The sequence below is a fragment of the Canis aureus genome, chromosome 19 (genome assembly GCF_053574225.1).
Source record: "Canis aureus isolate CA01 chromosome 19, VMU_Caureus_v.1.0, whole genome shotgun sequence".
Classification (NCBI taxonomy): domain Eukaryota; kingdom Metazoa; phylum Chordata; class Mammalia; order Carnivora; family Canidae; genus Canis; species Canis aureus.
In genome coordinates this window covers 54,167,326-54,190,733 of record NC_135629.1, presented here as the reverse complement: position 1 = coordinate 54,190,733, position 23,408 = coordinate 54,167,326, and the positions used below count along the sequence as shown (strand labels likewise).

General features: G+C 50.4%; 2 protein-coding genes across 12 annotated transcripts in view; both read right to left on the bottom strand.

Annotated features, from left to right (window-relative positions):
* Positions 1-23,408, bottom strand: part of HNRNPM (heterogeneous nuclear ribonucleoprotein M) — a 276,948-nt gene that overhangs the window by 42,536 nt on the left and 211,004 nt on the right. The gene's annotated exons all lie outside the window — the stretch shown is intronic.
* On the bottom strand, positions 1,406-15,223 carry MARCHF2 (membrane associated ring-CH-type finger 2). Its single transcript, XM_077860199.1, has 5 exons — positions 15,067-15,223; positions 11,480-11,707; positions 5,724-5,919; positions 3,991-4,200; positions 1,406-1,998 (listed from the first exon to the last, which is right to left on the bottom strand). The coding sequence occupies exons 2-5, from the start codon at positions 11,653-11,655 to the stop codon at positions 1,840-1,842; spliced, it is 741 nt and encodes a 246-aa protein (XP_077716325.1). The 5' UTR covers positions 11,656-11,707; positions 15,067-15,223; the 3' UTR covers positions 1,406-1,839.

Below are 23,408 nucleotides of genomic sequence, written 5' to 3'. Positions count from 1 at the left end.
GCCTCGGTTAAGTGTCCAGCTCCAGGTTTCAGCTCAGGTCATGATCTCAGGGTCCTGGGATCGAGTCCCACATCAGGCTCCCCATAAGGAGCCTGCTTCTCCCTCTGCCTGTGTCTCTGCCTCTCTCTGTGTGTCTCTCGTGAATAAATAAAATCTTTTAAAAAGTAAAAAAACAAATGTTAAAAGAGATTTGCAGAGGAAAAACCTTTCTCTTTTCATGATGGCACATTCCGGGGCCTCTACAATGTCGCCAGGGATACATTCCAAAGTTGGCCCCAGAGAGGAAGGTGCCAGGTCTGTGTAGCATAAAAAGCCACAGAGGGTAAGAAGGGCCCTGAACACCAGCCGAGCCGAGGCCCCTGGGTATGATCTTGTTCTGCAGACCACCAGAAGCCTACAGAGACCTGCTCATCTTCCCAGCTGCCTCTCTCCTGCCCCTCCGTCCCTTGGTCACAGGGCTCCAAGCATGGTTCATCTGCCATGCTGCTCCTCCCATAGACCACATGGGTCCCAGACTCCAGGCCTTGGCTCTCAGCTGTCCCTCTACCCCCGTGGCCAGGCTGGCTTCCCCTTGTTCTTCATCCAGAAAGGCAGAAAGGCGTTTTCTCTCTTTCTAGGTGAGCCACATACCAGATGGGCATCCATGCAGAAGAGAACATACTAGACACTGTGCTAGGCCCATTGGAGATGGGCCTAGCATCCCCCAATGTTCTGAGCCTCTGTTTGCTCATCTGCAAACGGGATTAACAAGAGAACCCCAGAGCCCCTCTTTTGGATCTGCTCTGAGTAGTGACTGTGGCCCAGTGCAGGGGACCCTCACATGCACTAAGCTCAGAAGGAGCTCAAGAAATAGATGCTGTTGCTAGCATGACCATATTCTGCTTCTTTTCCTGAGGCCTCCTAGAAGGGGACAGAGCTCAGTACTGAGGCCATGTGGATTGGGGGGTCAACCCAAAACTCTGCTTCCTAGAGACAAAGGCTTCCCTGTTCTGAGCCTCAGTCTCCTCTGTAAAATGAAGCTAACAAGCCCTTCCTGTGACTGAGGATGGACAGAGGGAGGACACCTGTGAAGGCTCAGAACTAGGTAATCCTGAATAAGGAGGGACATTAGTGATTAGGAGGGCAGAGGGCCCAGCAGGCTAGCTGGCCCACTCCAGGTGCAAAGTAAATGGAAACCGTTCTTCTTTCGTGTGTTTACTTGAAATCGTTTATTATATTGCCCTGCTACCTGCTCTTTGCTCGAAAACTCGGGCTTTGCTTCTTCCTGTCTTGTGCCACAGGTCCCTCAAAACCAGCTGAGGGTTGGGTGGTTGTTGTTTTGTTTTGTTTTTTTTAACTTGACTCCCGTCAGGTCTCAGGCGCCTCACTCTGAGGCCTCGGTTCAGAAATGTAACTAACAAGTCCATTTGGTCCAGCAAGGGCTCCTTTTATTCATTCGGGGTGGGTTTTTGAAACGCAGTGCAACTTTATAAAGTCAAGGGTGCCAGGAAAGCGAGCCTGCCAGGTGCAGAGAAGCGCAAGAAGCTTGCAGAACCTCCCAGCCCCATGGGCGCCCTGGTTCACCTATGGCCGTGGCTGCTGGCCCCCAGGGGCCGGGTGGACCTCAGAACGAGATCAGGGTGCCTGCTCTGTCCAAAGCTCAGGACCATATCCATCTGTCCTCGTGTACAACAGTGTGCAAAACAAGTGGAAAATATCTTCACATGGGAATCACAGAATCAGCTCCGCTTGGTGTCTCTTTGCCTAAAAAGCATCTGGCCGTGCAGGAAGGGTCGGGCAGTTTTGTCCTTCCAAATACCAGGGCGTCGCCAGGTGCCTCTGGCCTTGCTGGGCTGGCCTTCACACGGGGGTCTCCTCTGCCACCTTCTTCAGGAGTCCAGCTGCCAGGGAGGAGTGCTGGGTGCCCTCAGAGCCATCTGCATCCCGGATCTTCAGGCGTACTTTCTGGTTGGTCCTTCTCCACTCGGAGTACAGCTGGCAGTGGTAGCGGAAGGAGACCTGCAGGGCAGCATGGGGTGGGTGGGAAGACTAGCCAGCTGGTCTCTACCCCCTCAGGAGGGAACCTGAGCCCATGTGGCACCTGTTGTGGCCCAAACCCGGGCCAGGCTCATGCCTCCAGAAGCAGAGGGTGTTCAGACATTTCTCACACAGACCATGTACATACACCCATTCACTCTCCCAGGAAAGCTGCCCACCAGCACTCGGGACCCTGCAGAGTGAAGGAGTCTGCAGCAGGGAGCAAGGAGCTCCCTTTCTGTTTCTATCAGGATGGGACTGAAATGCTACAGCCTCTTGGAAGGGATTCACTGTCAGTAGGCTAGAGACTTGCCAAAACTCAGAAGCCACCACGAAGATGTCCTTCAGTAGGTGAGTGGACAAACTGTGGGACATCCAGACAAGGGAATAGTACTTGTCACTAAAAAAGAAATGAGCTCTCCAGCCATGAAAAGACATGGAAGGACATCCAATGCGTGTTACTAGGTGAAAGGACCCAGTCTGAAAGGCTACAAACTGTAGGGTTCCAACTCCCTGACATGCTGTAAAGATGAAACTATGAAGACAGACAATACAAGGATCACTGGTGCCAGGGATTGGGGGGAGGCAGGGATGAACAGAGCACAGAGGATTCTTAGGGCAGTGGAACTACTCTGTGTGACACCATAATACGTTCATTATCTATCTGTCCAAACCCCCTAGAACGTACAGCACCAAGTGTGGACCCCAGTGTAAACCAGGGGCTTGGGATGATAATAATGTGTCAATGTAAAATGTCTATTGTAACAAAGGTGCCCCTCTTGTGCCACGTTGCTAAAGGAGGAGGCTGGGTATGGGGAGGATATCCTGAGAGCTCTCTTTATTTTCTGTTCAATTTTGCTCTGAGCCTGAAACTGCCCTAATAAACTCTATAAAAACAATTTTGTGGCGGGGTGGGGGGAACGCCTGGGGGGCTCAGCGGTTGAGCATCTGCTTTTGGCTCAGGGCATGACCCCGGAGTCCTGGGATCAAGTCCCACATCAGGCTCCCCACAGGGAGCCTGCTTCTCCTTTTGCCTATGTCTCTGCCTCTCTGTCATGAATAAATAATATCCTTAAAAAAAATTTTTTTTAACCAATGTCAATGGTTCATAGTCTGTGATCAAACACGTTCCAAGAAGCATTTGCACAGGTGGTACTCAAGCACTGTTTGTAACAGGAAAAAAAAAAAAAAAAGGAAGAAAGGAAGGAAGGAAGGAGAAGAAAAGCCACATTGGAAAGAATCCCAGTGCCCATCAAAAGGGATTAGTTAAATAAATATGGTATATCCAGACCATGAATGACTGTTGGGTGGCTGCCTTTTTCTTTAAAGGACATTAGCAGAGTGAAAGCAAACAGACTACGAAGCAGTACCTATGGTTTTATGCTGTTTGCATTAAAGAAAAAAAACACTAGTGGATGCCAATACTTTTTGAGGAGAGAACATTCTCTTACCTAGACAACAAGGATTATACCTAAGAGGTGAGGCTGGGGGTGATCCTCTCTGGGCGAGGGTTCCAATGGCTGCCAGAAGCCTGAACCACACTTGCCAGTTGGGCCCCAGTCAATCCCAGAGGCCTTCCCTCTCCATCTCTTCAGCTTCCTGTCTGCCTGTCTCTCTCATCCTCCTGCTCCTTCTCTCCCAGTCTTCTCGTCTCTTTCTCTTCCTCCCGCCCTCCCACCCTCCCTCTTCCTGACCCCAGCTGGTCTTGCTGGGCTTGTGGATGGCAGACAGACTCTACACTCAACTCCGCCAACAGGTACCCTCGTATCCTGGGAGCCAAGGCTCACACCTGACTGACAGTTTCCCTGGACCCTGGTTGGGCTCAGAATCCGGAGCTCCATGAGATGCCAAGAATTGCTTCCACCCGGGCAGAGGCAGAGGCAGGCAGGGAGGCCCCCAAGCCTTTGCCCAAACCCCTGGCCTGCCTGCTCTGAACCAGAGACCCCCAGATGCCTCCAGCTGGCAGCCACTCACCAGCGTCCAGAGGACGTAGATGGTGAACAGGGCAATGGTGAGTGCGATGAGCCCCACAGCCTCAAGCCGGCTGTGGAGCCGAAGATGGTCCTGGGCCCCGCGCAGGCACAGCCAGCCCGAGATGGCAGCAAGTGGAGTGATGAACAGGAAGCATACCATGTCACAGCACAGCGTCCGCTTCTCTGTCCGAGGCCCCGGGTCCTTCAGCCACTGCGGGGTGGGGGAGGAACTGCTGAGGTGGGCTTCATACCTCCCTCCCATGAGCCCGGGGCCTGGGGATGGGGTGCAGAACCACCAGGCCTGGCGCCTCCATCCACAGATGCCCATCTTGATTGGCGGGCCCTGCAGGACCAGCCTCCTGCCAGCCACCCCCTCTGTCCTTTCCTTCCTTCATATACTTATTGAGCCTACAATGAGCTCACAGGCCCCACTAAGTGCCCCCATTGTACAGATGGGGGAAACCGAGGGCACAGACTGACTCATTTGTGCAAACTCACACAACTAGTCATCTGCAGAGTCAGAACTGGAACCCAGGGGGTCTTGCCGCAGGGCCTGTGGGTCCGTGGTTGCTGTGTTACGCTGCCCACCACAGACGAAGGGGCAAGAGAAATGGGCAGAAAGGAACAGAAGGGTCCCTGCCCTCCCAGAGCTCCCATGCTAGGGCAAGAGGGATGAAATGGGGTGGATGGTCAGGGAGGGGATGGCCTCGCTGGGCAGGTGACAGTGACCTGAACCGAATGAGCAGAAGCAGCCACGTGAAGAACAGGGAAGGCTGCACCCCACGCTGCAGAACAGCATATGTGGGGCCCTGATATGGGTGCATGTGGTCGGACAAGGTACAGCAGTGGGGGAGGCCCACACAGCTGGAGGGTGAGGGGTGCAAGCAGGGGCTGCCTCTCCCACCTACTGTTCTCCTAAAAGCCCAGGCTCCAGGGCAGCCCTGGTGGCTCAGCGGTTTAGCGCCGCCTTCAGCCCAGGGCGTGATCCTGAGACCCAGGATCGATTCCCACGTCAGGCTCCCTGTATGGAGCCTGCTTCTCCCTCTGCCTGTGTCTCTGCCCCTCTCTCTCTCCTCTCTGTGTATTCTCATGAATAAATAAATAAAATCTTAAAAAAAAAAAAAAAAAAAGCCCAGGCTCCAGGCAGGACAGGGGCCTTTCCAGAAGCTTGCCCACCTCTCTACTCAGCGACATCACTGGGGAGCACTTGGCTGGCCCCTTTGAAGCCAAGCCTGGGGGAGTCTGGAGGGCATCCATGCTGCCAGCAGTGCTCGGGGAGCAGTGTGGTAGCCACCACGCCTGGGAATGCTCATCTCAGTCCTGACCCATCATGCTCAGACTAAAGTCTAAGCTCCTGGGCACAGCCCACAAAGCCCAGAACAGCTGCCACCGCCTCCTCTGGGCCACCCTCTTCTCCTGTAACTCGCTCCACCCCAGCCACCCAGGCTTCATCAAGAACACCAAACTCTTCCTGGCCTCAGGGCCTTTGCACTTATTGTGCTCTTCCCCAGGTTGGGGCCCTTGGCATTGCCAGCTCCTCGTTTTTCAGGTCTCGGCTTCAGGGGTGACCAAACGGGGAGGGGGCACCAGGTCTGTCAGGTGTGGGTCCCCAGCCCCATCAGCAGAATCTTCCATGGGGGGAAGCAGGAGGTCTGCCCTAGAGAGTACAAACTCCGCCTCCAGCCCCAGCCTGCCTCCCCTCCGCCCACTCCAAGCCCAGGCTCCCAAGCATACCTCTGTGAGGGGCCGGGGCCGCTTCTCCACTGCAAACTCCGTGTGGCACAGCTCACAGTAGCTGGTGTTGGATGAGGAAAGCCACCTCTCCAGACAGCTCTGGTGCACGGCACCCAGTGTGCCCGTGCAGCCACATGGAGAAAGCAAGCTCTCCCCATTTGCTCCCTCATGGCAGATCCGACAGAAAGGACCGTCGCTAGACACAGAGATAGGGCACATGAACGACCATCCAGCCTCCTGCCTGTGCCCGCTTCATAAGCTCTGCGCTGCCCCTAGGCTGCCACTTGGCAGACCCCTACTCATCCTTCAATGCCCAGCTCCAAACATCCTTTCCTTTGTAAAGCTTTCCCAAATTCCCAAAAGTAGAGCAACATGCCTTCTCCCCAGGGTTCCTGTGGCACATCTTTGAGGCCCAGGCGAGCATCTCTTATACCCGCCACCCATCCAGCATCCACGCCTCCCTTTCCTGCAATACTCCCCTCATTGTCCTGAGCAACCAACCCACTCTCAACTCTTGGTCCCCGAGGCCTGGAGCAGCACTCTCAGCAGCCCTGATGACCTCAGGCCGGACCGAACACCACCCACCCCTGGTCACTGGGACTGATTCAGGGAAAGGCATGTGTGAAGCAATCAGAGTACCTGGGAATTAATTCCTGAAATTCTCTCTCTCTCTCTTTTTTTTTTTTTTTCCTGTTTGTTTGCTCCTAAACTCCAGAACAAGAACTATAGTCAGCAAGGCTGATGTAAGTCTGGAGCTGCTAGCAGCAGTCTGGTCCCCACATGGAGTCTGTGAATGGTGCCAAACAGAGGAAAGCAGGGCCAAGCAACAGGGAAAGACAAATTCTCAAGGACATATCAAAGGCTCTGGATCTAGCCACACCTGAAGGCCATGCTACCTGAGAAGCCTGTGCATCCAGGGAGAGTAGGTCCCCTGCTCCTGTGTTCTAGTTAGGCTCAGAAGACAGACACAACAAGCATCCACAGGAAGCCACTTCAGGGAAGTCTCAGCCCCAGCCTGATCTCTGGGGATACCAGGTCCTTCCTGGGGCAGCTCAGGGCTGTGAGAGGTGTGGCCTTGGTGGGTGCAGAGGCTGTCCAGCAGATGAGTCATTGTTTTCCAGACATTTCTGCCCAGAGAATAGACTGCAGGAACACACGAAGGAGGTGGAGCAGGAGGGCCGTTTCCCAGATAACACCAATTTCCCTTCTGAAACGGTTCTCTGTCCTCTCCTCGGTGTCCCCTGCTGTGGGGCAGAGCCTGGCTGCTTTGAAGCCAAAACCATGAGCGGATCCCTCATGGCTACTTTCTCCTCAATCCTGTGCCGGGGATGCTGCTGGCCCCTGGGATGTCAAAAGGCTGCACCCGGCTCCACCCTGATCCCACACTGCCCCTGCCCAGAGTTAACAGGAAAGGAATCCCTGCTCTGAAAGCCGATCCCAGGAAGTGCAAGGGATGAGAACCTTGAGGAAGACCCATGTCAGTCTGGGGCCTGTCCCAGGGAAACCTACTTGAGAGTAAACAAAACAAAAGCAAACCTGATTTCTTACTGAGCACTTACTGTGGACCATGCACTATTCTGAGTGCAGCACAGAATCTGTTATTCTCACACGGAACCTGTGAAGAAGGTGCTATTTTGCTCTCCTTTTACAGATGGAGAAACTGAGGCACCAAGGGGTGGGGGACCCCGTTTGTGTGAACTCACATAGCTAGTAGCCTGTGAAGCTGGGATGTGAGCCCAGGACATCTTGCTCCAGGGCCCATGTCCCCTGAGTGGCTATGCTACACTGCCTGTTCCACATGGCAGGACAAGAGCAGTGGGCCTCGCTCATGAAATCCTGGCAGGAAAGTAACACAAATGACACAGAGGAGAAGGAAATGGGCTAGGGGGTGGGGGATCCTCAGGGCGGCTGCCCAGGGCACACTCCAAGGGCAGAGAGAAGGGAGAGTGTGAACCAGGAAGCAGAAAGAAGCCAGGTGAAAGAGGCAGCAGGGGAAGGCCACGAGGAAGGGCCGGGGGTGCAGCAATGCTCTGGGAAGCTTTGAGAAGGGCCTGGGCTCATTCATCACCTGGTGGGCAGAACGCCAAAGGCTCAAGAGGATGAGAACCCTCTGGACAAACAGCAGCCTTCTCTCTGGGAGGGTGGCTCTGCCCTGGTCCTCAGCCTGGGCAGGTTTGGGACGAGCTATATCAAAAATCAGAGGGGAGGGATCCCTGGGTGGCGCAGCGGTTTAGCGCCTGCCTTTGGCCCAGGGCGCGATCCTGGAGACCCAGGATTGAATCCCACGTCGGGCTCCCGGTGCATGGAGCCTGCTTCTCCCTCTGCCTGTGTCTCTGCCTCTCTCTCTCTCTGTGACTATCATAAGTAAATAAATAAAAATTTAAAAAAAAAAAATCAGAGGGGAGGGGTACCTGGGTGGCTCATTCAGTGGAGCCTGTGACTCTTGATATCGGAGTCATGAGTTTGAGCCCACTTTGGGTAGAGGGCTGAGCCACGCCTGGGTGGCTCAGCGGTTGAGCGTCTGCCTTTGGCTCAGGGTGTGATCCTAGAGTCCCAAGATCAGTTCCCACATTGGGCTCCCTGCATGGAGTCTGCTTCTCTCTGCCTGTGTCTCTCCCTCTCTCTCTGTGTGTCTCTCATGAATAAATTTTTTTTTGATTTTTATTTATTTATGATAGTCACACAGAGAGAGAGAGAGAGGCAGAGACACAGGCAGAGGGAGAAGCAGGCTCCATGCACCGGGAGCCCGATGTGGGATTCAATCCCAGGTCTCCAGGATCGCACCCTGGGCCAAAGGCAGGCGCCAAACCGCTGCGCCACCCAGGGATCCCTCTCATGAATAAATAAATAAAAATCTTTAATTAAAAAAAAAAATCAGGGCAGCCCCAGTGGTGCAGCGGTTTAGCGCCGCCTACAGCCTGAGGCGTGGTCCTGGAGACCCTGGATTGAGTCCCACATCAGGCACCCTGCATGGTGCCTGCTTCTCCCTCTGCCTGTGTCTCTGTCTCTGTCTCTCTCTCTCTCCCTCTCCGTGTGTGTCTCTCATTAATAAATAAATAAAATTTAAAAAAAAAAGAGGTGAATTTAAAAAAAAAAATCAGGGGATCCCTGGGTGGCCCAGTGGTTTGGCGCCTGCCTTTGGCCCAGGGCATGATCCTGGAGTCCCGGGATCGAGTCCCACGTCGGGCTCCCGGCGTGGAGCCTGCTTCTCCCTCCTCCTGTGTCTCTGCCTCTCTCTCTCTCTGTCTATCATAAATAAATAAATCTTAAAAAAAAAAAATCAGAGGGGAGAAGCCATGAACAAAGAAGCCAAGGGGCAGATCAAGAGGGCTATGGTCTCATGGGCATGGCTGTCCTGACCACATCAAGGTCACAAAGGGACCCTCTGCTCCCTCTGGGGATGGCAAGACAGGCTGGTGGGACTAAATGAGCTCTCCCCTTCTAACCCAAGCAGGAGCTCTGGTTTCAAGCATCAGCAATGTTCAAGGACCCTGGCAGGTGTCCGCCCCCCTCTAGGCCTTGGTTCCCCCACGTCAGGAGGGAGACTGGGGCAAAGTGCGGTCAGCTCTGGGACGCCTGGGTGGCTCAGCAGTTGAGCATCTGCCTTTGGCTCAAGGTGTGATCCCGGGGTCCAGGGATCGAGTCCCACATCGGGCTCCCTGCATGGAGCCTGTTTCTCCCTCTGTCTGTGTCTCTGCCTCTCTCTCTCTCTCTCTCTGTATCTCTCATGAATAAATAAAATCTTTACAAAAAAAAGTGGGGTCGGCTCCCACAGTGACCCTCAGGAACCCCATGTAGGGAGACCCCATCTTTGGTCAGCTGCTTCCCAGGCCCCCCCACCAAATGTCCCCTCGCTCCCAACCTGGCCTTCCCAGCATGGACTCTGTCCTGCCTTCAAGGGGGCTGGTGGAGATGCGGGCATAGAAACCAACACCCTGGAGGAAGCCCAGGAGATTCTCCTATCATCTGGCCTTGAGCAAGGCTTCCTGCAGGAAGTGACACCCAGCAAAGATTTGGAGGGTGAATGGCAGTGAGCTCCCTCCAAAGCGCTGCAAGGCTTCCCATCTGCTTCTTTTGGTGTTTGTATGAAAAGCTTATGAATTCATTCTGACATACGCTACAACATGGATGAATAGTGATAATGGTAAGCGACTGCACTTCTATGAGCTCCCCCAGGGAGGCCTGTCCACACAGACAGAGAGGCTGGGGGAGGGGGTGGGGTGTCCCTCTTTCTGGGGACAGATGTTCAGTTTGGAGAGATGAGAAAGTTCTAGAGAAAGGGGGGGGTTTGCACACAGTGTGAGAGCACCACTGAACTAACTGTACACTTATAAAGTTTTACAGTGGCACATTTTATGTTATATATATATATATATATAAATATATATATATCTTGCCACAATAAAAAAAAAACTGGAAAAAACTTATAAATTAAATCTGAGTAAATAAACCTAATGACAATGTGGAAAACTTAAAAAACTAAAAAGAAAAGGGTATCACTTAAGAGTTTTGTTCCCTTAGCCAAGCTGGTGGCTGTTTTAAATCTAAGTCAGTTAAAATGGAAAAAAAAAAAAAAAAGAGTTAAAGTTAATGCAAATTTGCATGCGGTTTACTTAAAATTCCTTTCCTTGAGCGCCTGGGGGACTCAGTCAGTTAAGTGTCTGCCTTCGGTTTAGGTCATGATCCCAGAGTCCTGGGATTGAGCCCCGCATCAGGCTCCCTGCTCAGTGGGGAGCCTGCTTCTCCCTCTCCCTCTGTATGCTCTCTCTCTCTCTCTCAAACAAATAAAATTTTTAAAACAAAACTCTTTTCCTTGAAAACAATGACAAATAGGGCACCTTGGTGGTTCAGTGGTTAACATCTGCCTTTGGCTCAGGTCGTGATCACATCCGGGATCCCTGAAGGGCACCTGCTTATCTCTCTGCCTATGTCTCTGCCTCTCTCTCTGTGTCTCTCATGAATAAATAAATAAAATCTTGAATGAATGAATGAATGAATGAATGAATGAAGAAAGAAAGAAAGAAAGAAAGAAAGAAAGAAAGAAAGAACTGATAAATTGGCAAACCAGGCAAGGGCAGCATCTGGATGGCTGACACCAGGTCTTAAATATTTTATCAAATGCACATAGGGTGAGGGACGCCTGGGTGGCTCAGCAGTTGAGCATCTGCCTTTGGCTCAGGGCGTGATCCTGGAGTCCCAGGATCAAGTCCCACATCAGGCTCCCTGCATGGAGCCTGCTTCTCCCTCTGCCTGTGTCTCTGACTCTCTGTGTCTCTCATGAATAAATAAATAAAATCTTAAAAAAAAAATGCACATAGGGTGGCAAACCCGAGGGCAGACCATATGTGGATTAAGGCAAGGTACTCTCAGAACAGTGTAATGAGGAAGGTGTCCCCATCTCTGAGAGACGAGGGTAAAGTAACTTGTCACAGGTCACAGAGGCAGGATTTGAGCCCAGGGGCTGTGAATCCACAGCCTGCACTACAAACCACTTCCTTATAATGCCTCTCCAAAATATGAGCTACTGCCCAACACCTAATCTTCAGATTTCACCTATCAATCTGGAATTTCCGCTTTCCTGAAGAACCAGACCTGACCAGCAGGGCCTCTGTTTCTGCCCGGCAGGTATGATCAGGGCTCCTTTCTCGGGTTTATTTGCCGACCTGGTCCCTCTAGATGATTGGATTGCTGACCAATCACTTGGCCCCGAGACTAAAGTGAGCGAAGGCAAAGACACCTGCTTGGTTGCCACTCACCTTGACGTGTCCAAGGCTCGGATGACAGTTGAGAGGAGCCGGCCATCCCTTGAAGTCACCTGTGCCACGTACTGGGGTGGCCCGAGGCCAGTGGCCTCCACAACCTTGGAGAAGGCGGGGCTGCCAGAGCAGTCACACAGGGAGCCAGGGAGGTGACAGCAGTCACCCGTCGTCATGGCCACAAGGAGCCCAGTGTCCTCAGGGCCTGAGGCCCATGGTCCCAGGAGCCTGGGGAGAGACCAGCAGGGATTAAAGGCAAGATTATCGAGCCAAACACCCACCGGGGTTTCAATCCAGCTGAGACTTGGTTGCCCAGTCTGTAAAATGGGGCTCTGTAGGGGACTGTGGGGGATTCAATGAGATGTCACCTGGAACTCAGCCCAGGGCTGTTGCATAGTAGGGGCTTGGTTATATTATCTCTAACGCTCCTGAGAGAGGTCAGTGAGGTCCAGCCCTCAAGGCTTGTAGGCCACCCCCAACATCACCTCTCTAGACACGGTAAGGGGCCCAAACAGTTACTGAGTGCCTGCTGTGTGGCAGGCCCTGTGCTTGGGGCTTCCCTGGGCTAGAACCATGCCCGCCAGCCACATAGACGCTTGTTCTCCGTGGGCTGGATTTCTGGGGCTGAACATGTGAACCTGCCTTTGATTCAGACAGAACTGAGCTAGAAACCTGGCCAAACAGACCAGGATGGGGCATCACCTGATACCTCCTTGTCACCTCAGGCCATCAGGAAAATGGCTGAGGCTGGGGAGGACTCCTCCTTGAGCAGCTGCTCCAAGCCAGGCCTGGGTCCTCAAGGAGAAGCAGTAGCAGACGGCTGAAGACTTAGGCAGCCATCTCAAGTCTGCTCCAGGTCGGGGGGCTTCAGCAGTATTTTTCCCCCATCCTAGGGTCCGCCTCGCCAAAGGAGTCTTTGGCAGCTTTCAGCCCCATCCCAGAAGGAGCCAGTGAGACTTTGTGTGTTTCCCCTGAGAATTTCCTGGAAGTAACAGGCAATACAGGAAACCTGGTGCTTAGGGCCCCTGGGCTGAACTCGTCTTATCCCCAGGCCTCTGTCGCTAGGAGCTGTGGTCCAGAGACACCACAAATACTCAGGCCAAGTCACACCCCCTAGTCAGCTTTTTGCCCAACCCCTGCCAGCCAAAGCTGAGCCCCAAGAGAGCCAGGGAAAAGCCAGCCTAAGTGATTGACTAACTCATTTGCACCAAAGCCACCTGCCAATAGATCAGCACCCCCGGAACAGCTGAGCCAGAAGCCCTCCTCCTGGCCCACTGTGCCCTTCTGAGCCTCCAGAGTTGGGCCTCGGCCAGCCAGATATGCAAATATCAACCCAGAGGCAGAAGGAGCAGAGAGGAAGACTGCATGGCCCAGATAACATCCTCAGGGCAGTGTCGGGGGTTGTATATGCTGCTGTCCCTCCCGAGTGCCTACAACCAGAACTTCCGGCTCAACAAGGAAGGTCAACAAGGAAGCCTCTGGACTCTCCAAGAGAATGCACAGAAGGGAATCCATTCTTCCCACCCCTCTAAGCATCAGCCTTAACATTCCTGTAAGTAATCGAGCACTGTAAAAATCATCACAGCTCCTGTGTATTGAGTTTTGCCATTTCTGTTACTAGGGGAGGGGTCGGGGACTCCTCAGATCTGATGATGCAAGGCCTGAAAATCACCAGGACTAAGACAGCAGCTACAGCTCATTAAGGACCCACCACACGCTGGGTACTGAGAAGTGCACTGAACTCTAAACAGTTGCTGTAAGTGTCCCCTTCAAAGATCACCTCCCTGGAGAGGTCTTCTCTGGTCACCCCGGCCAAAGTACCACTGGTGTCCACATTACTGCGCTCATGGTATGTGCCCCTCCCTGGAGAGCTGTTATTACTTCCCCTTCAGTGAGCTCTGGGAAGGAGGGACCGGGTGGGACATGTACTCCACTGTCCCTGGCACCTGCCCTGTGTTGGGCACAGAGTTGCCACATTAATCTCTCAGCTCCAACTCTGTGTAAGAGCAAGGGGTTGGGGGGAAGAACCCTCCTGACTCCCATACCTTGGTCGGCCAGGGCCCGTGGTGGGAATCAGAGAGGTCTAGAGGCTAGAGGTTTGTGCAAACCACAGAGGCCTGGGCTTGGAAGGGGCCAAACTCAAGGCCAGACTCAGTTCTGGGGCTGCTGGGCTGGGAGGGTGAGCCAATGCCTCAAGCAAACTTGGCCCAGTGCCTGGGGGACTAGATATCACGGAGTCCTCACAACAAATCTATGACATACGTCCAATAATTACCCTCGTCTGACAGGTAGGGAGACTGGGGCTCCGAGAGGGGCAGCTACTCGCTCAAGATCACACAGCTAAGAAGGAACAGTAGTCCAGTGACTGGGTCTGGGACTCAAAAGACCTGGGTTCTTTTAAGTCTTGACTCTGTCACTGATTCTGTGTGTCCTGGGACAAGCCACTTTGCATCTCTGGGCCTCATCCTTCTCTTTTGTCAAATAAGTTGATGGAGCTGATGGACTGTGTCTGCTGAAGGGCTTCTTGAGAAAGAACCTCCAAGCTCACTTCTTCCAGCAAAGCTTGTCCTTATCTAACCCCCCCCCCTCGCCCCCCTTCCTGGGCCAATGCAACCTGCCCAGTCCCCTTTTCCTCAAGGCAAGAAACTAAACAAAGAGGAGTCAGAGGGCCCTAATGGTGTGGGATCTGGGCAAACTGCTTCACTCTCCGGGCCTCAGTTTTCTCGTCTGTAAAATGGAGGCCATAACAATACCCACCTCATTCACCTATAATTATTAGGAAGTCAGTGAAAACTAGCTCTTCTTAGGACTACGATCATCAACTTACAGAGCTGCTGGAGAGTTTGGTGCCCCGCACCCAGTAAGTGCTCAGTAAATGCCATTGTTTTTAGAAGAAATGCGGAGCCTGTGAAATGCATTCATTCCTCTCCACTCACCAGAGAGAGACACACACTCACCTGTGTGTCCTTCAGTCCTTGCATGGCCCTGCATTGGAGGGGGCCAGGTTAGAGCCCCGCTCTGCTCCCCTTGGCTGTATGGCCCCAAGGGAAGAGACTTCTCTGAGCCTCAATTTCTTCATCCGCACAACAGGGAACATTTCTAGTACCTCCACCTATTATGGTCCCTAGAGGATTAAATGAGCTAATCCTATAAATTCTGGAGCACCCGCTAACAGCCAGGCACTCGGCTGAGCAAGTCCTCTGCAGACGGTGCCTGGGGTCATTGTAATGGGTCCTATGTTCCGGGCAGAGCTGCACCGGGAAGGAGGATGACAGCCTACTGTGTGCAGGGGTCTTTCCCCGTCCGCCGCCTTCTGAATTGTCCCAACGAGCCCACCTACGCTGGCGCCGGGGTGACCCGGTTTCACAGACGGGGAAAGCGAGGCTCGGAGAGGCACCTACTGTGTGCGGGGCCTCGGGAGCCTCCCGCCGGCCTCAAGACGGGAAGTGCGATGCCCTCGCTCCGGGGCAGGCTGAGGCCGAGGGTCTGAGGCTGACCGTCCCGCCGGGGAGCCGGGCGCGGGCCTCGAACCCGGGGCCGGCCCGCGGACCCGCTCCCCCGCACCCCGCCCGCCCGCCTGTGCCTACCTGACCCGCGGCCGGGCCGGGCGGCCGCGCAGGCCCCTCCGCTAGCCCCGGCCCCGGTCCCGGCCCGGCCGGTCCCGTCAGCGCCGCTAGCTCCGCTCCGGCCGGCACCTGCGTCCGGACACCGCCCGCCGAGCCGACGGGGCCACGGCCCAATGGCAACCGCCTCTCGCCCACGCCAGCCAATCCCCGCGCACGTCCCGCCCTGGGAGGCGGGGCCAGAGGCGACGGGGACGTCCTGGGCCGCACAGGCCCCGCGGCGCCGCAGCTGCTGGCTCCGCCCCCGCCGCGTCCTGGCTCCGCCCCCAGCCCCGGCTCCACCCCCAGCCCTGACCCCGCCCCATCCCGGCGGGGGACACGAGCGGGGTTGGCGGCGCCACCTGCCGGCGACCAGCTCTAGCTCCTAAATAAAACCGTTACAGCTTTGAACGTGACACCCGCAAAAGGATTTACAAGTGTGCATCACCTCCCTTAGGCTTCTCCTTAATCCTGGGAGGGGGAGAGAGAGGAACCGCATGAGCACACTTTACAGAGGGAAAACAGCAGCCTAGAGAGGTTAGGGGGCCATGGAAGAGCCTAAAGCCAATGTCATTTATTCATCATTCACTTATTCATGTAACAGTTTCATTCACCAGGTGTAATAAACATCAATAAGAGGGCCTGCTATGAGCCAGGCACTGTCCCAGGCTCTGGAGACACCAGGTTGGGTGAGACAAATATTGTTGCCTTCGTGGATCTTTATTTAGGGAGTTAAGCAATTGTGTAATTAATTATTAATTACAAAAGTAATAAATTGTAGCAAGTGAGGGGGGGGCACATCGTGGTATAATTTGGAAAGTCCAAAATACTTCCTCCAGGAAGAAGCAAATGAGTTGATAACTAAGAGCAGAAGTGAATGAAGAGAAAAGAGGGGAGAAGAATCCCAGGCAGAGAATTCAGGCACATGCAAAGATCCTGAGGTAGGATGGAGAGGTGCCTTAGTACTCCTCTCCCCTCCTGCCGTGCCTTTATGGAATATATAGAGCAGTTTGATTACCTCGGTTACATTCTGTTGTGTTGTACTAACTTTATTTTTCAAAAGTGAAAAGAGAAAGCATGGGCAGCCCGGGTGGCTCAGAGGTTTAGCACTGCCTTCGGCCGGGGGCGAGATCCTGGAGACCAGGGGTCGAGCCCAGCGACAGCCTTCCTGCGTGGAGCCTGCTTCTCCCTCTGCTTCTCTCTGTGCGTCTCTTGTGAATAAATAAATATTTTTTTTAAAAAAAGAAAAGAGAAATAAGATTGTTTAAAAGGTTAGAGGAAAAAAAAATAAAAAAATAAAAGGTTAGAGGAAAGAAATAGGAAGAAGGGGAGAGAGATACAAGATAGACTTTTATTTTTTATTTTTTCAAAGATTTCTATTTATTTATTCATGACAGACACAGAGAAAAGCAGAGACATAAGCAGAGGAAGAAGCAGGCTCCCTGCCAGGCCCCCGATGTGGGAATCGATCCCGGATCCTGGGATCATGCCCTGGGTCAAGGACAGACGCTCAACCACTGAGCCACCCAGGCATCTTTGAAGGTTTATTTATTCATAAGAGACACAGAGAGGCAGAGACACAGGCAGAGGGAGAAGCAGGTTCCCTGTGAGGAACCTGATGCGGAACTCGATCCCAGGACCCTGGGATCACGACCTGAGCCAAAGGCAGATGCTCAACCACTGGGCCATCCAGGTGCCCCCAAGTTAGCCTTTTTAAAACACACTTTGGGGGCAGCCCGGGTGGCTCAGCTGGGTAGCACCACCTTCAGCCCAGGGCATGATCCTGGGGACCAGGAGTTGAGTCCCATGTCGGGCTTCCTGCGTGGAGCCTGTTTCTCCCTCTGACTGTGTCTCTGCTTCTCTCTGTGTGTGTCTCTCGTGAATAAATAAATAAAATCTTTTTAAAAAATAAAATAATAGGGCAGCCCCGGTGGCGCAGCGGTTTAGCGCTGCCTGCAGCTCAAGGCATGATCCTGGAGACCCTGGATCAAGTCCCATGTCAGGCTCTCTGCATGGAGCCTGCTTCTCCCTCTGTCTCTGCCTCTCATTCTCTCTCTGTGTCTCTATGAATAAATAAATAAATAAATAAATAAATAAATAAATAAATAATCTTTAAAAAAATAAAATAATAAAACACACTTTGTGGGACGCCTGGGTGGCTCAGTGGTTGAGTGCCTGCCTTCGGCCCAGGGCATGATCCTGGAGCCCTGGGATCGAGTCCTACATCGGGCTCCCTGCAAGGAGCCTGCTTCTCTCTGCCTGCGTCTCTGCCTCTCTCTATGTGTCTCTCATGAATAAACAAATAAAATATTTGAAAAACACATTTTTTATATATTTGGCTTTACAACCATGTAAATATCGTATATAGTCATAAAACAAAAATTAAAATGTAAAGGTAGCTCTAAAAATGAAAATAAAACAAAGGAACTTCTGTATTCGGTTGGTAACAATAAAGAGATGAACACCTAGGGACCTTATTTATTTTTAAAGATTTTATATATTCATGAGAGAACAGAAAGAGAGAGGCAGAGACAACAGGCAGAGGGAGAAGCAGGCTCCACGCAGGGAGCCCGATGTGGGACTCTATCCCAGGTCTCCAGGATCATGCCCTGGGCTGAAGGCGGCGCTAAACCACTGAGCCACCCGGGCTGCCCAGCCACCTAGGGACTTTAAAACACAACAATTTGACTCAATATACCACTATTATAGTGTTGATGGTGACGTTGCGTGGTGATTGTGAGCCTGTTGCATATTTCATATGGGATAAAGCAAAAGCAAGGAAGTACTTACATTGATGTCAAGGACAGGGATTTCCAGAGGGAGTGAAGGAGGTACAGATATAAGGTTGATTATGTTAATAAAAACCCCGTAGCCTTGAGTTTGAATGAGGAGCATCACAATATATTTTTATAAAAAGTAAAGATTTCCTAGCCCTGTCCACTGAAAAGATCTGAAACAAAGACTGATTTTGTTGCAATCAGCGCTCCTTAAGCCCAGATCATAGTCTCTAAATATCATTTCTGATTGAATGAACCAAGGAACATTGGGGAAATAGCTGATTCTGAGTCTGGGGCAGGAAATGTACAGGATGAACCTGGCACAGTCTGATGTACCAGAAAGCACAGGCGTTATCAAAGACATTACCCAGTAAGGTAGTGTCAGTGGGAGTCAAGGAGAAGCTCTCACTGCCACAAGTGGGATAATTTGCCCTTCAGTAAGGACAAGGATTGCAGTAGATCAAAACACATCAAACATTTAAATCCATTTACGGGGGGCTGGGGACCCCTGGCTGGATCAGTCGGTAGAGCATGAGAATCTTGATCTCAGGGTTGTAAGTTCAAGACCTATATTGGATATAGAGATTATGTAAAAAAATAAAATCTTAAAAAAAATCCATTTACCAAGGTTTTAAAAATTCTTATCTTTGGGGCCCCTGGGTGGATCAGTCAGTTAAGCGTCTGCCTCTGGATCAGGTTGGGATCCGAGAGTCCTGGGATCAAGCCTTGCATGAGGCTCCCTGCTCAATGGGGAGCCTGATTCTCCCTCCCTTCCCCGCTTGCGTTCTCTGTCTCTATCCTGTCTCCCTCTCAAATAAATACATACATAAAATATTTTTTAAAATTCTTATCTTAAAATAATGTTGGGGCACTTGGCTGACTCAGTTGGTAGACCATGTCACTCTTGATCTCGGGGTCGTGAGTTCAAGCCCCACATTGGACAGGGTTTGCTTTTTTAAAAATGTCAAATTTACATAAAAGTTGCAGAAGTGACACACAGAGCTGTCATAGACCCTGTGCCCAGATTCCCCAGTTATTAACATTCCTAAACCCTTTATTTTTATTTTTATTTTAAAAATTTGGGGGGACCCCTGGGTGGCTCAGCAGTTTAGTGCCTCCCTTCGGTCCAGGGCTTGATCCTGGGATCCCGGTATTGAGTCCCACATCGGGCTCCCTACATAGAGCCTGCTTCTCCCTCTGCCTGTGTCTTTGCCCCCCACCCTGTATCTCTCATGAATAAATAAAATCTTTTAAAAAATAAAAATAAACTTTAATCTGGGATGCCTGGGTGGCTCAGCAGTTAAGCATCTGCCTTCAGCTCAGGGCATGATCCCAGGTCCAGGATCAAGTCCCACATCAGACTCCCTGCAGAGAGCCTGCTTCTCCCTCTGCCTGTGTCTCTGCCTCTCTCTGTGTCTCTTATGAATAAATAAAATCTTTGAAAAAATTTTTAATCTTTATTTTAAGTAGGGTCCACACCCAGTGTAGGGCTCGAGTTCACAACCCTAAGACCAAGAGTCGCAAACCCTATATGGACTGAGCCAGCCAGGTACCCTGAATCCTTTATTTATTTATTTTGTAAAGATTTATTTATTCATCAAAGACACACAGAGAGAGGCAGAGACACAGGCAGAGGGAGAAGCAGGCTCCCCATGGGGAGCCCGATGCAGGACTCGATCCCGGGTCTGGGGATCACACTCTGAGCCTAAGGCAGACGTTCAACAGCTGAGCCCCCAGGCGTCCCTATTTTTTTTCTAATTTTCCTTTTTCTTGAGCTTATTTTTTTTAGTATTCTCATACGCCCAATGTGGGGCTTGAACTCACACCTGCGAAATCAAGAGTTGCATGCTCTGCCAACTGAGCCAGCCAGGTGCCCCTTTAGTGTATACTTCTTTTTCTTTCTTTTTTTTTTCAGTGTTTATTTCTCAAATATAAGCATTCTCTTCCACATATTCACAGTACCACCTTCAAAATCCACAGGTAGGGATCCCTGGGTGGCGCAGCGGTTTGGCGCCTGCCTTTGGCCCAGGGCGCGATCCTGGAGACCCGGGATCGAATCCCACATCGGGCTCCCGGTGCATGGAGCCTGCTTCTCCCTCTGCCTGTGTCTCTGCCTCTCTCTCTCTCTCTGTGACTATCATAAGTAAATAAATAAAAAATTTAAAAAACAAAAAAACAAAATCCACAGGTAAATATTGATCCAATATTACCATGTAATTCCTAAATCTTAAAGTTTCCAATAAAGTCCTTTAAAGCTCCAGCATTCATTCCAGAACACACTTTGTGTGTGTGTGTATATATATATATATATATATATATACAAACTATATATATTTTTTATAGATTTGTAAAATATTTTATAAAAATTATTTATTTATATGTATTTATTTATATGTATTTTAAAGATTTTATTTATTCCTGAGAGACACAGAGAGAGAGAGGCAGAGACACAGGCAGAGGGAGAAGAAGGCTCCCTGCGGGGAGCCCAATGTGGGACTTGATCCCGGGACCCTGGGGTCATGACCTGACCCAAAGGCAGATGCTCAACCACTGAGCCTCGCAGATGTTCCCTTTGTATATTTTTCTATTCCCAGTGTCATGTATGCTGCAATATTTATTTAATCTTTACTCGTCTTTCATGACCTTGATACTTTGGAAGAGCATGAGCTAGTTATTTTGTGGAAAGTTCCTCAATTTGTGTGTCTCTAATGTTTTGTCAGGATTTATGTGTTTGGAACGGGAACTGCAGAAGCAATAAAGTGTTCTCGGTGCCTATGTCGGGAAGCAGAGAATGCTGATTTCTTCCATCACTCCCTAGACCAGCCTGTTTAAAATGATGCATGCCAGGTCTCCAGCCTGAGAGAGTATGTTACACTTGTCAATAGTGCTTTATGGGAAAATATTTTGAAATTAATTAAATATCTGGTTCCTCAATAAACCTTCAACCACTACATATATTATCCATTGATGACACTTGACTGGATCAATTTTTTTTAATTTTGTTGTTGTTATTTCAGACAAATAGGGTTTTGTTTTTACTTATGAGAATACTAGAGGAGGCTGGCTGCTGGCACTGGTTTGATCAAACAATGACTCTGAGAGTCTCTTGGCCTTTTCTCATGGTGGCGAGATGGCTGCTGCAGTTCCAGGTATCACATCCTCAATCGAGGCAGGGAGAAGGGAGTGGCATGGAGGGGTTAGCCAGGCCTGCCTTTTATCAGATAATGGTTGCCAAATAATGATTTTTCTGTATGTGCTAGCCCCACAAAATGTTCCAAGGTGGCTTTTTCTTGTATTTTTACCTGTCCCAGCTCTGGAAGCAACCATTTCTCCAAGGAGCCCCGGTTTTAATGGGGAACAATATTTAAAAACCAAGATCTGGGTGCCAGGTGTCCTGACAGCTACAGTGGTATCAATTCTTACTTTTCTCATTGTAATATGTATGTATGTATGTACCTATTTATAGATATTTATCTACCTGTGTGTCTATCATCTACCCGTCCATCCATCATCCATCCATCTTTAAAACCATGAGTGTACACCAATAGCCCTAATTCTTTTTTTTAATAGCCCTAATTCTAATCCAACACCAAAATTTACTCCAGACACTTCATGTGTTTCTAACCTTCCTTCTCTGACTCCCAGGATCCCAAATACATTTACTCATTTTTCTGCTTCCCCCACCCCTGCCATGTGAACCCTAACTCCTAGATACACTGATCAAGACTCAGCCCCAGACATATACATCCTACTCAATTCCATACCCATTGAGCACACTGATTGGAAGCTTGGCCCCCCAAAAGGAGTTAAATTCATGCATTTTAGTAAAAAAATAAGCAGTCACTTTTGAAGACTTCTTGGAAATCAACTCAAAATCCTGAAAATTAGGAAATTCGGACATTAACGAGAAAGGGAAAAAAATTAAGTATTTATGCTGACCTTTACAATCTGTACCTCAGGGTAAGCACATAGATGAAGGAAAATTTCTCTTTATTCCAGAAATAAATGGAGGAGGCCAGATTTTGAATACAACCGTTTTGTAACCACTAATGGATTGTGAATCTAGGTGATGCTTTGCAGCAGCTACAAAGCATCACAAATAAGAGACACGGTGCCACCATCTGCCTCCCGGTATGTGCACACATCACCTACAAAGCACTCAGCCCTAAATATGACCAACCTCTAGATCTAACTATTCATTTACAGGAAATGCAGGGGACAAAGGCACATAGTGAATAACACCATAGGTCCATAAAGATAAAATGCAGATTGGTGGTTGCCAGGGACAGGGGAAGGGGAAATGGGCAAGAACTTTAATGGGTACGGGGGTTTCTTTTTGGAGTGGTGATAAAAATCTCTAATTATAGTGTGGTGTTTGCACAACCCTATGCATGTCCTAGAAACCACTAGATATACATTTTAAAATGACTAAAATGGCGAATTTTATGTTCTGTGAATTTTATCTCAAATTTTTAAAAAGCAAAAAGGGAGAGACCATAGGGATGCCATTGGCAAAATGCTGATGGAACTACAACACAGATGACCCCTCCCTCCCTCCCTCCCTCTCCCCCTTCCTTCTTTCATTTTTATCTATTTATTTTTTAAAAAGATTTTATTTATTCATGAGACACACACACACACACAGAGGCAGAGACACAGGCAGAGGGAGAAGTAGGGTCCATGCAGGGAGCCTGATGTGGGACTCAATCCTGGGATTCCAGGATCATGCCCTGGGCCAAAGAAAGGGGCTAAACCGCTGAGCCACCCAGGGGTCCCCCTTCTTTCATTTTTAGAGAGGGAGGAGGTAGAGGTAGAGAGAGAGAATCTCAAGCAGGCTCCATGCTGAGAGTGGAGCCCAACATGGGGCTGGATCTCATGATCCCAAGATCATGACCTGAGCCAAAACCAAGAGTCAGATGCTTAACTTACTGAGCCATCTAGGTGCCCCACAAATGATCCATTTCTTTAAACAGAAAGAGGGGGGCAAGAAAAATAAGAGATAAAAGAAGAATCTATAGGGACTGAGGAGACACGTGAACCAACTGGAACTGGGTTTGGATACTCATTCAAACAAATCATTAGAAAATTTCAAGATAAAAAAAAAGAAAATTTAAAGATAATCAACGCTTAGGGTACCTGGGTGGCTCAGTGGTCTGAGCATCTGCCTTCAGCTCAGGTCATGATCCTGGGGTCCTGAGATCGAGTTCTGCATTGGGATCCTTGCAGGGAGCTCTGATAATCAGCGCTTAGGGTACCTGGGTGGCTCAGTGGTTGTGTCTGCCTTCAGCTCAGGTCATGATCCTGGGGTCCTGAGATCGAGTCCTGCATTGGGATCCCTGCAGGGAGCTCTGCTTCTCCTTCTGCCTATGTCTCTGCCTGTCTGTGTGTGTGTGTGTGTGTGTCTCTCATGAATAAAATATTTTTTAAAAAAGGATAATCAGTGCTTAGATATTTGATGATATTAAGAAATTACTACTCATCTCTTTAGGCATAATAGTATTGAGGTTGTGTCATCAAAATAAGTCTTTGTATTTTAGAGATATATACTGA